Here is a 14,315-nt window from a genome sequence, read left to right as displayed (position 1 = left end):
GGGCATGGGCGTGGATCTCGAGGAGCTCTGCACGTCGAAAACCGCCCCATTGCCATGCTTAGTCATATGTTGCTGGAGTGGCATAACCCCTTTTTCTTCCAGAATGGGCATAACCCCTTAAGATCTAGTTTCATAGCATTCAAAGTTTTGCATTCAAGTGTTTGAGAATTCATCTACCAACACATGTACATGAAAATCAACTCTTCGAGTGTCCGGAAATGCCTGGCGTGCTTAACTTCTCATGCCCTTCAATTGTCAGTCAGTGATGATATTCCAAGCGACATCTCATTACAAACGTTAGCTGATGATGTGTTTGTACAACTTCAGGGGGCCGTGGCCTGGTAACCATTATCCATGTGACTAAACAACGAAGATATTCTGCTGGGGTTTTCTTCCTAATTGGTTTATCCCGAGAAATCCGTAATCTAAGTCTAGGCATCAGATCCTTGATCGACTCAATCCACGTACATTGTATCTTGGATATTCTGAGAAGTTGGGAATACAAAATAGTAGAGAGGGATAGCCTAATTTTCATGAAAGCATTTTATTGTGAAGAAAAGAATGAACTACAATTTCAAGTGGAGTCGTATGCAGTCATGGAAGTACCAGTGAAGCTCATGATATCATTCAAATTCAAGGTACACAGATGTCCGTGCATGATGACTTCAAGACGGTGAAGGACATATTGGCAGGTTGAGTTTGTTGGATGTGTAAAATACACATACAGGTTAGGCTATAGTCGAATTCGTAATTATCAAAATGTTAGGTGCATGAGTCAAACAAGATAAACCCATACTATTTTGTCTAATCTATTTTGACCATCCGGCAGTGCCATAATATATTTAGTTAAGCACTGGAGAGTTCCCTCCCACAATTATTATCTTGAAAGCCTGCCAGTATAAGTAGGAATTAGTTAGCAAGCATAAACATCGTTTCATTATGTACAATAGATACCGCACTCCTATTTAACATATATTCCCTCCGTTCCTAAATATGTCTTTTTAGAGATTCCAATATGGACTACAAACGGAGCAAAATGAGTGAATCTACACTCTAAAGTGCGTCTATATACATCCGTATGTAGTCGTTATTGAAATCTATAAAAAGACTTATATTTATAAACGGAGGGAGTAAAAGGTAATCAGTTGTGAAGTTTGAAATACAATTTTGATCTACACTAGAGCAAACGAAGAAGGCACTGTACCAAAATAAACTGAAAACAGAAAAAAAAAGAGAAATCTAAGAGATACTTTCAGCGATTCCACCACCAATGCAATGCTAAATCATCTCTAAAATACACATCTTTCTGAGGATGCCATTTAAAAAACACATGAAGAGTTTCCAAAAATTCTCAAACGTAAATGAAATAAAAATGTACTGCAAAAAGAAGAGCATATATAACACCCGTGCAAAGTTCAACTCCAAATATGCTTCCATTTATCAAATAATAAGAGATAAAATTGACTGAACAGAATGAAAGCTTAGTTTTATGTTTAGAACATTATTCACATTCAATTTTGTCTTTTTTGCTGAAGCTATTCTGAACATCCTAATTCGGACCGAGCCTACGCGGACACGCATATAATTCGAAGTGCATTTCTCTTATTATGTACGTAAGCACTGAAAAATGAAATGAGAGAATGGTTGCTATTGAAAATGGAATATACAACAAGTAGCATTTGAGAATATATATACTGGAGAGAAGTTGAAACCGTACCTCTTTTTGCAAGGTTGGGTGTCAACCATATTGGAGGGAACCACGTCCGCCAGGGTTCAGGATAAACCACCTTACATGTGGTATCAGTTTCCAAGTTGTACACTCCTATGTCACGGAGATCATCTTTCCCGGTTACTAGTTCGTCATCATGATCATCAGTAAAATATACATGGTTTGGCATCAAGTCTGGATGATGCTTTACACTGAAGCAAGACGTTGTACTTTTGCCGATAAACAACGCATGGTCACCTATTCCTTTCATCTTGACACGCTTTTGCTCAACAAAATCTACCTTGTACACTTCGATTTTAGTGATATACGTCTCACCACCTGGTTGTTCATGATCCAGAATCTGCTTCCTATCAACCTGGAGGACATCTCCCCATGGGGCCTTAACAATGTATGATCTTTCACCAAACAAAAACATATCTGGCAAAACTCTTTCGTGGATGACAGATGGTCCATTTAAATTAAACGCATCAATTGCACCTTGAGGAGTCATTGCATAGAACCATCCATCATGGGATATGCAATCTGCATAGAAATTACATATTTTGAGCCAATTCCAGTGAACATCTCCCACTTTGGTAAACGAGAGCTGAGCATATGGCTGGTGGATGAGCATGACAATGCATTCACCTTTCGATGGATCAGATGATAAAATTGCCTTAGTATAGAAAAAATCACCATACTCGTCCAAATCAGATACATAGGGTGTATCCTCCACCCTCGGAAGCTCTCCGTCGTAGTAAGACACCTCATACTTCTCAAGAACTCCGCCATCATTAAGGATAGGTTTGACGTGTTCCATGGTCGTTGCGGGAGGGAGTGCAATCCTGTCACCAGTGATCGGATTGAGCAGCGTCAGGTCAGACCTTTTATCCATGGTGACTATCCATCCATGTGTTGAGCCAATCCAGTTGTTGATGGGAGGTTCAGGCAGGGGCATGGTGTAGGCCTTTCGCTCCGAGAGACTGTACATGCCAAGAGCGCTCCTGCCAGCGGCCTCAGTGCAATAGAGTAAATAGGGTGTCTGGGAGGCAGGGCAAACACCGATACGCCGGAGCACAGAGACCGCCTTGTGCCAGGCTGTGCAGACGGAGGCGGATCGGAGGAGATCCGGGCACTCGAGCAACTGGAGTACGGTGGTTAATATATCCGCCGGTAGCCCGGACCAATCTGGGGCTGGAGCTTCCATCGCCAACCCAAGATGATGGCGTTGCGGCGCCTAATTGCCCAGTCGACGGCCAAGGTTCTGATTTCTACCGCCTAACTGACGCCGGATTCGGGAAGGTGGGGTGGACGTGGAGCTGAGAAACCCGGGCCAAAGCGCGCGGCGGGGCGAACGGGCCCGCCGATGATGGGGCGGCGACGCTGCAGAAGGAGAGCAGGCGCACGGAATGGGCCCATCCACGCCGGAGCGGGCGCTGGCCACTGCCAGGCAGCCGCACACCGCGGCGGCGGCGGCACTGGTGCGCAAGACGGCAGCGCTGGCTCGGCCGGCGCCGACGGCGCTGCTGGGCGAAGGGGAAGGGAAGGAGAGCCGGAGAGACTTGGGAAGGATTGGGATTTGGGAGGTGGTCGCCGACACCGTTGTTTATCCGGTTGCAGCCGCCGTAAGGAAGGGGAACGAGGGCGGCTCGGTCGTGAAATCTAGCTCGGCACGCCTTGGGCCGTGCCTGGGCTGCGAGGGCGAACCTATTTGCCGCCCACTTCGAGCGAGCAACCGAGAGAACTAGTACTCATGAGGGTTTCTCGTGCCGCCGTCGCCGTCGTGATAAATTTAGGTCCTCCCACCTTCAGTTGTCCTTAGCGTTGAGGGTGAGGGACCTCATATCTTTTAAGACATTTATATTCTTTGTCAATATCTAGTGATCATCAGAATTTTGTGAAAATAAAGTTAGCTCTTTATTTTGACGGTGTCATGAGGTTAGAGAGTTTTTTATCCTCGTGTATCCGTTTATTCGGATCTGATGAGTTAATGTTGGTGTGTCAAGCTTTTTTTTATTGGTTTGATTTTCTGTGAAAGTGAAATTTTTCATCGGCATCATGATGAAGAGATAGTGTTTCAACGTCCTGCACTTTTAAGGAATTATCCACGGTCCAAATACATTCATCGATCAAGACTTTTCATCTTTTTATTAGATGGACGAGTCAACATGCTTTCAAGAACCATATATCTCGATTGTAGCGAGATGAATTGTACACTCGCCTTAAGGGGTTTCATCCCTTTGTAGCTAGGGGGGCAACCCGTTGTAGTCTTTTTTTCGCTGTTTGATTGATTGGGATGCCCAACCGTGTTCGATCACTCGTTACTTCTGTTTTTTCCCTTTCCTTTTCTTTTCTGTTTTCCTTTATTTTTATCCTTTTTCAGTTTTCTCTATTTGTTCATGGGTTTATTCATTTTTTTGTTTTTCTTTGTTTTCTCATCGGTTTTACCAGTTTCTTTCACAATTTTCACTAGTTTCTCTTTTCTTTCTGTTGTTTCATTTTCTTTATTTTTTCTTACTTCTCACTAGTATTTGGCTATTCTTTTTTCCTTTCTAGGTTCTTGAGAGTGACTAAATGGCTCAAGAGCTCATCTGCACCTACAAATAAACACTAAAACAAAAGAAATATGATAAAAAAAAATAAAAAAAACTATTTTTTTGCATGCAAGACGTGTTAGTGCATGAGGTCCGTGCAAAATTTCAGGTCATTTTGATATCTGAGATTTTCTCAGAAAAAAAATTGGGATCTGTGAAAAAGTTTAATGTTTGTACGCATTGTTTGGGACTGATTTTGTTTTTTTTTTGCTGAGAGCTACTCAGGTGTTCAAATGTGCTGAAATTTGGGACGGACCTCTCGCACTAAAATATCTTGCATGCTAAAAAATCAATTTTTTTGTATTTACTTCGATTTTACCGTTCACCGAGATTAGATGAGCCCTGTAGCTGATATTTGTTTTTTGCTATCCTTTCTTTCTTTATTTGTTCCATTTTGATTTTCATTGTTTTTCCCATTCTTTTGTACTAGTTTCTTTGTTTATATTCTTAGTTTTCACTTTACTTTCGTATCCTTCGTTTCTTTTTTGTTTTTTCTTAGTTTATCTTTTTGGTTTTCATTGTTTTCTTATTTTCTCTTTTTGTATAGAATAGGGGCATTTTTATGCATGTTTAACAATTTATTCAAATACATGAAATATTTTTTGTATACATGTTGAATATTTGTTCAAATACATAATTAAATTGTTTTCAAACATCTATTTTTGATATCAACTTTTTTCATACATATTTACATTTTTTGCATATACGTTGAATATTTTTTCAAATACATGATTACATTTTTTTCAAACATCTATTTTTATATCAACTTTTTGTTCATACACATTCTAATTTTGTATACATTTGGAATGTATTATCATTTTTCGATTAGATGATTAATGTTTTTAGTACATATTTTTTATGTATACTTTTTACATACACACTTTACATTTTCATTCATCAAAAACATTTTATTTATGCATGTTTACCATTTTTCAATAAAATTATTGGCATTTTTTAATAGAATTTTTTATGTCTAATTTTTGCACACATATTGTACATTATTTTACATTAGGAATTTTTTATGTACATGGTTAATATTTAAAAATAATAATTAAACATCCATTTTTTATTTCTACTTTTTGTATAAATAATTGTACATTTTATGTATACATCAAGAACATTTTTCATATACATGATTAATAATTATTTAAATGTATGATTAATGTGTGTGTTGTGTGTGTGTGTGTGTGTGTGTGTGTGTGTTTGAATGTCTATTTTTCTTTCATACACACTGTAAATCTTTTGTATACATCAACAACATTACTTTATACACATTTAACATTTTAAAAATACATGATTAACATTTTTAAATAATGTAAATGATTTTCATAATAGATATATTTAGAATATTTTAAAATCCTTTGGAATTTATGAAAAAGTAGAAAAGTAAAGCAAAAATGTTAAAAGATGGAAGAAGAAAAATGCGCTAGAGGCCTGTGGCCTCTGCTGGGTCGGCCCATTCTGGGGCTTGTAGCAAGGCTTCCTGCCATCTTGCTGTAAGCGAGAAATAGGGGCGCCCTGTATTTTGTTTGTCCTCTTTCATCCGAAGTTGTCATGCATCGCCACCGGCGATCTTTCGGCCGTTTCCAACATCGACGAAATCGAAATGGCATGCTCAAAAAGGAGAAAAAAGATGGCCATTTCGCTTCTACAATGGTGAATGGACATGAACGGCAGGCATCAAGCATGGAAGCTGTACTTTGCTTCTAGCCACCATGTGTTTCCTGTCCTCCAAATATCTTGTACTAGTTTCTTTTACATACTCCCTCCGTCCTAAAATACTTAATTTAGATCTAATACCTCTTTTGGTTTGGAGGAATTTTATAGGGATCTAGCGGATAGGATTTTTACAGAGTTCTTTTTCCTTTAGAGCCCTTTGATTTATAGAAATAGATTTCTATTTTTATATAGGATTGGTTCCTATCCTTCATATTTCATTGAAAAATAAAAATGAGTCTAGACTTAATGAAAAAATTCATTTGGTGTTAACCAAATGACATCTCGTTTTCTATTTCTATTCATATGATTTGAGATACATGCTATCTCATTTCCTACAAAATTCCAATTCCTATGAACTACGATAATCTTATTCTATGAATCAAAGGAGGTCTAAGATTTTGAGAGCGGAGGTAATAGTAATTAGCTCATTAGCTCTTGGTCGGTCGGTGTGTGGCAGCTGACTGCAGTATGTCGATCGGTATTTACTGACGATGTGCATGTGTGATCACATAGCATCGATCGTATGATATGATTCATATCATATTCAGGCTGGCCAGGCGGGAATGGATCGAATCAATTCCTATGGTCTGGTCTGTCCGGGTCAGGGAGCAGATGTTGCGGATTACGCGCAGTACTCCTCGCACGTGGCCCAGATGCACGTACGATGCAACTCTTTGACGCATGTCTCGCCCAGGACCATGACCTCGAAAACCCTGGCACTCCGACTCACTACCTTTGTTGTCCGAATGTCGCCGCCCGGGAGCTGCCTCTGTCAAGAGCCGTTGGAGGTTGTTGAGTAGTATATGTGTTATGTGCATATTGTGTATTGGATTTGTTTTCTAGTTTCTTGTATAGTTGAGGTCCGTGACCCACCTTTACACATCATATATACGTATATATACACGAAGAGCAATACATCGTGCAATTCACATATTATGTCGCGCCGCCGCTGCCGCCCGCGCGCCTCCGCGCCGGCCGCCGCTCCTCGTTCTCCCAACCCACGACGCCTGCTCGCTAGCTGCCATCACGCGATGCCCCAGCTGCAGTCCGCGTTGCCCGTCGATTCCTACACCGCGTCGCCCGCCAACTCGCCCCAACCCGCATCGCCCAAACCCGTCCCAACCCGCATCGCCAGCTGCCAACCTGCATCGCCAGTTGCCATCGCCGCTTCCGCATCGCCCCATCGCCCGCTGCCATCCCGCCCACTCCCACCCGCGCCCGCCCGCTAACCGCTTCCGCCCAACCCGAAACCCCTCCGCGAGCAGCCTCATGCGGTCGGCCGCGGGGATGACCGGCCGCGCCGATGCTCCAGCAGCCAACTCGGCCGCGCGGGCCGCGCGAGTTGCAAGGCGGCCAGCTCAACGGGCCAGCGTAGTACAACTGCGCAGTGACCACCGGACCAGCGCACCCGGCGCACGCACGGGCGGTCCAAGACGTCGTGTGGCCACTGATCTATCGGAGTCGATGACGATGTCGATGAAGACGTCGTGGTCCGCCGCCGCCTCTGCCGTCCCGCCGCCGGCACCCTCAGGTATGGCTCCGTCGCCGGTGCCCTACGACGCGGCCTCGCCGCCGTACAGGGCGGCCGCCAATTATGGCACGTTCGGCGTCGCCCCGCCGGCCCGCCCCGACTTGCCGCATGACTCAACCCCGCTGCCCCCGCTGGCGTACGTCGCCGCCCCACCACTGGCGCTCTCCGGCCAGTCCGTCGTCGCCCGCCGCCAGCGCCGACTCTGCCCATCGACCCCTTGCTGTTGCGCGGGGCCTTCGACGCGCCCGTGTACGGGGCTCCCGGGTACTGGTGGGGGTCATTAGCAGGCCAACACTTGCCCGCTTGGCAGCAGCCAGACGACTCCCAACACCTGCAGCATCTGTCAGTGGGCTAGCAGGTTTTTTCGGCGGGCCATCCGGCCTACCCGGCACCACACGCGCAGCCAGGGCTGCTTCCCATACCGTCTGAAGAGTACCCACCGCCGTTGCCGAGCGATGGCTACGGCCTCCCCATGGCATCTCCGTCCCCCTCGCCGGCGCTGCCGCCGGCGCCCTAGGACCCGGTGCTCCTTCCCGCACTGCATGCCGCTCCTATACCGAACAACTACACCGAAGGTGATGATTGGTACATGGACACCGGGGCTACGGCTCACATGTTTGCTCATCCTGGTAATCTTGCCTCCTTCACCCCCGTCACCACCGATCGCCGCATCATTGTCGGCGACGGTTCCGCACTCCCTATCACACATGTCGGGCACACTTCTTTTCCTTCTAACCATACCTATTACTTTGTCTAACATACTTGTGTCACCTCATCTTATTAAGGACCTTATTTCCATTCGCCGTTTAACTCGTGAAAATTTTGTTACTGTTGAATTTTACAAGCTTGGGTTTTGTGTCAAGGACGCTTGAACCAGGATAGTACTTCACCGATGTGACAACCTCGACGAGCTCTATTCGGTGCATTCATCGTCCACCTCCACCACCACACCGGTTGCTCTCTTTGCCGGCGTCGATCTCTGGCACGCTCGTTTGGGTCATCCCAACCCCGTCACACTTCATCATATTCTTAGGAGTTTCAGTTTCAGTTGCCATAAGATAGAGGATCACACCTGTCATGCATGTCGTGTCGGCAAACATGTTGGCCTCCCGTTTAATAACTCCACCATCATAGCTTCTTTTCCTTTTCAGTTGATTCATAGCGATGTGTGGACCTCTTCGGTTCCTAGTAATTCAAGCTATTTATATTATCTGGTTATCCTTGATGATTATTCTCATTATGTGTGGACTTCTCCTTTGCGCAGAAAGTCGGATGCACTCTCCACTTTGACGGCTTTTTACTCCTATGTCAGCACGCAGTTTGGGCATCCCATCCTTGCTCTTCAGACTGACAATGGAAAAGAGTTTGACAACCTTGCTTTCCGCACTTTTCTGTCGCACCACGGCACAATTTTTCGTCTCACATGCCCATATACCTCCCAGTAGAACGGTCGAGCCGAACGTGTCCTTTGCACTCTGAACGACTACGTTCGCGTGCTCCTGTTCCATCCTAACGTACCGCCTCGTTTCTGTCCGGACGTACACGCTACTGCTTCTCTTCTCCTTAAAATCTGCCATTGCCGCCCACGGTGGAACTATGCACCTCACCATCTTCTCTTCGGTACGCCCCCATCTTATGATGGCTTGTGTATTTTCGGGTGCCTTTGCTATCCTAGCACTGCTGACTCAGCTCCTCACAAACTCGCACCTCATTTTGCCGCTTGCATCTTCATCGGCTACCCTCCAATTCCAAGGGATATCGATGCTACGATCCTGTCTCCCACCATGTGTTCACTTCCCGACATGTTTACTTTGATGAGCATGTGTTTCCGTTTCACCAGGTACCCCTGATTATTCCTCCCGCCACCGATGACGCGGGCTCTTCGACGCCTCTCCCAGGGCGGTTGTGCGCCTCTCTTGGCCCGCCCCTGGCTTTGAGGCGCGCCCCCCGCATGCGGCGCCTCCTCCAGCTGCGGCACTGGCGCCCCTGACGTTGGCGCCCGTGGCTCCCTCGGCGCCCCTGGCGCCTGCGGTCCCCCCGGCGCCTATGGGCCCCTCGGTGCCCCCGGCGCCTGTGGCCGGTCCGGTCACCCATGCCCGTATGGGCGTTTTTCGCCCGAGCTCGCGCTACGCCTTAGATCACTACGTCCATGCAGCATCCACCTCTGAGCCATCGCCGTTGCCGTCCTCCGTTCGAGCCGCTCTTCGTGACCCGCTCTGGATGGCTGCGATGCAAGAGGAGTTTGACGCCTTGTAGCGCAATCGGACGTGGCAGCTTGTTCCCCGTCCCCGGAACACCCATGTGATATCCAGGAAGTGGGTATTTAAACACAAGCTCGTACCCTTGATCGCTACAAAGCGCGCTAGGTTGTTCGTGGCTTCCGACAGCATGCTGGCATCGACTTCACCGACACCTTCGCTCCGGTCGTCAAGCCCGGCACGATACGCACGGTTCTCCACCTTGTGGTCTCCCGTGCTTGGCCGGTGCACCAGATGGACATCTCCAACGCCTTCCTCCATGGTCACCTTGAGGAGCAGGTCTTCTGCCAGCAACCCACCGGGTTTGCTGACCCGACGCTTCCCGACCACGTGTGCCTGCTTTCGCGGTCCTTGTACGGACTCAAGCAGGCTCCGCGCGCTTGGTACCAGTGCATCGTGGCGTTTCTCCACCAGCTTGGGTTCCACTCTACCCGCTCGGACGCCTCTCTCTTCGTCTATCATCAGGGCTCTGACACGGCGTACTTGCTGCTCTATGTCGACGACATCATCCCGACGACATGTACGGCTGGTCTCCTCAGTCAGCTCATGGCTCGTCTTCGCGCTGAGTTCGCCATCAAGGACTTGCGTCCTTTGCACTACTTCCTCGGTGTCGAGGTGGTGCGCCATCCGGATGGCTTCTTCCTTCATCAGTAGAAGTACGCTCACGAGCTCCTGGAGCGCGCCGGCATGCTTAACTGCAAGCCCGCCGCTACGCCTGTTGATACGAAGGCCAAGCTTTCTGCCATAGATGGTTCTCCCGCTTCAGATGCTGCTTTCTATCGGTCTATCATTGGTGCTCTCCAGTACCTCACTCTGACTCGACCGGAGATCTAGTATGTCGTGTAGTAGGTGTGTCTTCATATGCATGCTCCTTGTGATGTTCACTGGGCTGCCATCAAGCAGATTCTCCGCTATATCTGTGGCACTATGGATCTCGGTGTCATGCTTCATGCCTCCGCCGACATCGCCCTCACCGCCTACTCCGATGCAGACTGGACGGGCTGCCCTGACACTCGTTGCTCCACTTCGGGCTATTGTGTCTACCTTGGACCCTCACTTATCTCGTGGTCGTCCAAGCGGCAGCCTACAGTCTCTCGTTCTAGTGCTGAGGCTGAGTATCATGCGGTGGCCAATGCCGTCGCCGATTGTTCGTGGCTTCACCAGCTGCTTCAGGAGCTCTCTTGTCCTGTGGACCGTGCCACGATGGTCTACTGCGCAACATCTTGGTGGTCTACCTCTCCGCTAACCCGGTGCATCATTGACGGACCAAGCATATTTAGTTGGATATTCATTTCGTTCGGGAACAGGTGGCCCTTGGCCATGTTCGTGTTTTACACATCCCTACTTCCCAACAATTTGCCGATATCATGACCAAGGGCTTGCCTACGGCGTCATTTGAGGACTTCCGGTCCAGTCTTTGCGTTAGCCGCGGTGCCGCTTCGACTGTGCGGGGGGTGGGGGTGTTGAGTATATGTGTTATGTGCATATTTTGTATTGGGCCCATCTCCTAGTTCCTTGTATAGTTGAGGTCCGTGGCCCACCTATGTACATCATATATACGTGCCTATGCACGAAGAGCAATGAACAAAACCCTATCCCCTCCCGTGCCTCCCCTGCGAGGCGATGGCCATGGCTCCTTCGATCTCAGCCGCTAGCCCCACTCTTCCTCCCTCACCGTCGCCAGAGGGCACGGATGTGCGACCGTCGGAGGTGGCCGCGGGGTTCTATCCTGCTCTCGCGCGATAGGGCGTCATAGGCCGGTCCCCTCGGCCCCGACTGCTCTTGCTTAAATCATTACTCTTCATTCTCTCGTGCTCCAGCAATTGCATTCCCTAGACAACTATCATTTAGTCGATCTACCCAACTATCTATAATGGATCAGAGAAGGATAAGCAAATTAAGCGCACAAATATTCATTAATTTAGAAGTTCTTGAGACCTCATTCTCCTTTTAGTTTCGACTCTCGGCCCGGTATAGCTTGACGCCAGCTAGACGGGCCGGGCTGCATGGAGGGCGGGGTGCACCTAGGCATCGGCGATCGGATCTGGCAGGCCGACGGGGCGGGCCGGACGCTATTGTACCGCATCTCGGCGGTGGTGGTTCCCCGCTCCTTGGGCAGCTGTTCGGTCCCATAATGGGGCAAGCTTGTGACAACTACGTTGGCACGGCGATCAGGGTCCTACAAGCGGCATGGGGTTGTAGTGGACATCTCCTTTCTGGACCCGAGATGACGGTGCGCGGGGCTGGGTGGGTGTCGTTGGTGTTGACCGAATGCATGGTGGTGGAGGTGAGGATATAGGGTCCGTGCTCGGGCGGACCGGATCCGAGCCCAAGGTGGACCGGGGCTAGTGCTCTGGCTAGGAGAGGTGGGGCTTGGCCCAGGATGTGCATGCGATCTGCGAGTTCCTCTTCTCGCGAGCATGCTGGATGATGGTGATGGTCGTGACGCCGCTACATCGTTGGACGGATCAATGTTGGCGGCCTCAGACTTGGTGTCTTACGAATTTGCCTGGGTCAAGCCATGGGCTTTGGCCGAGGCCTGCTTGGGGAGGGCCATCGGCAATCTCAAGGTATTGTCCCTAAAGGAAATATGCCCTAAAGGGAATAATAAAGTTGTTATTTATTCCTTATATCATGATAAATGTTTATTATTCATGCTAGAATTGTATTAACCGGAAACTTAGTACATGTGTGAATACATAGACAAACAGAGTGTCCCTAATATACCTCTACTTGACTAGCTCGTTAATCAAAGATGGTTAAGTTTCCTGACCATAGACATGTGTTGTCATTTGATGAATGGGATCACATCATTAGAGAATGATGTGATGGACAAAGACCCATCTGTTAGCTTAGCATAAATGATCGTTTAGTTTTATTGCTATTGCTTTCTTCATGAGTTATACATATTCCTCTGACTATGAGATTATGCAACTCCCGAATACCGGAGGAACACTTAGTGTGCTATCAAACGTCACAACATAACTGGGTGATTATAAAGATGCTCTATAGGTGTATCCGATGGTGTTTGTTGAGTTGGCATAGATTAAGATTAGGATTTGCCACTCCGAGTATCGGAGAGGTATCTCTGGGCCCTCTCGGTAATGCAAATCACTATAAGCCTTGCAAGCAATGCGACTAATTAGTTAGTTACAGGATGATACATTACGGAACTAGTAAGGAGACTTGCCGAAAATGAGATTGAACTAGGTATGATGATACCAAAGATCGAATCCCAGGCAAGTAACATACCGATGACAAAGAGAATGGCGTATGTTGTTATGCGGTTTGACCGATAAAGATCTTCATACAATATGTAGGAGACAATATGAGCATCTAGGTTCCGCTATTAGTTATTGACCAGAGAGGTGTCTCGGTCATGTTTACATAGTTCTCGAACCCTTAGGGTCCGCATGCTTAACGTTCGATGACGATTTTGTATTATATGAGTTATGTGTTTTGATGACCGAATGTTGTTAGGAGTATCGGATGAGATCACGGACATGACAAGGAGTCTCGAAATAGTTGAGACATAAAGAATGATATATTGGACGATGTTATTCGGACACCGGAAGAGTTCCGAGAGGTACCGGGTAAAAACAGAGTGCCGGAGGGGTTACCGGAACCCCCCGGGGAAGTAATGGGCTAACATGGGCCTTAGGGAGAGATATGGTAGGCCAGGAGGAGGTGCCACGCGCCCCCCATGGGGAATCCGAATAGGACTAGGGGAGGGGGCGCGACCCCCCTTTCCCTCTCCCTGTCCCTCCCTTTCCCTTCCTTCTTCCCCCTTCCACCAAGTGGAATCCTACTAGGACTTGGAGTCCTAGTAGGACTCCTCTCTCTTGGCGCGCCTTACAGGGGACGAACGGCCTTCCCCTCTCCTCCTTTATATACGGAGGCAGCAGGGCACCCTAGAACACACAAGATCAATTGTCTTAGCCATGTGCGGTGCCCCCCTCCACAGTTTACCACCTCGGTCATATCGTCGTAGTGCTTAGGCGAAGCCTTGCGCCAATAACTTCATCATCACCGTCGCCACGCTGTCGTGCTGACGGAACTCTCCCTCGTCCTCAATTGGATCAAGATCTCGAGGGATGTCATTGTGCTGAACGTGTGCTGAACACGGAGGTGCCATACGTTCGGTACTTGTATCGGTTGGATCGTGAAGACGTTGAACTACATCAACCGCATTACTAAACGCTTCCGTTTTCGGTCTACAAGGGTACGTGGACACACTCTTCCCTCTTGTTGCTATGCATCTCCTAGTTAGATCTTGCGTGATCATAGGATTTTTTTTGAAATACTACGTTCCCCAACAGTGGCATCCCAGCCAAGTCTATGCGTAGATGTTATATGCACGAGTAGAACACAAAGAGTTGTGGGTGATAATAGTCATACTTCTTACCACCAATGTCTTAATTTGATTTGGAGGTATTGTTGGATGAAGCGGCCCAGACTGACATTACATGACCGCGTTCATGAGACTGGTTCTACCGACGTGCTTC

At 47.6% G+C, this 14,315-nt stretch overlaps 1 protein-coding gene across 1 annotated transcript; it reads right to left on the bottom strand.

Moving 5' to 3' along the window:
• Nucleotides 1–421: 421 nt before the first annotated feature.
• On the bottom strand, nucleotides 422–3,404 carry LOC123147893 (probable F-box protein At4g22060). The gene is made up of 2 exons (XM_044567212.1): nucleotides 1,718–3,404; nucleotides 422–890 (listed from the first exon to the last, which is right to left on the bottom strand). Exons 1-2 carry the CDS (start codon nucleotides 2,913–2,915, stop codon nucleotides 847–849), a joined length of 1,242 nt encoding a protein of 413 aa, XP_044423147.1. The 5' UTR covers nucleotides 2,916–3,404; the 3' UTR covers nucleotides 422–846.
• Nucleotides 3,405–14,315: the final 10,911 nt, after the last annotated feature.

This window comes from Triticum aestivum, chromosome 7A (genome assembly GCF_018294505.1).
Source record: "Triticum aestivum cultivar Chinese Spring chromosome 7A, IWGSC CS RefSeq v2.1, whole genome shotgun sequence".
Taxonomy (NCBI): domain Eukaryota; kingdom Viridiplantae; phylum Streptophyta; class Magnoliopsida; order Poales; family Poaceae; genus Triticum; species Triticum aestivum.
The sequence above is the reverse complement of the archived record's forward strand: the minus strand, read 5'-3'. Positions and strand labels throughout refer to the sequence as shown.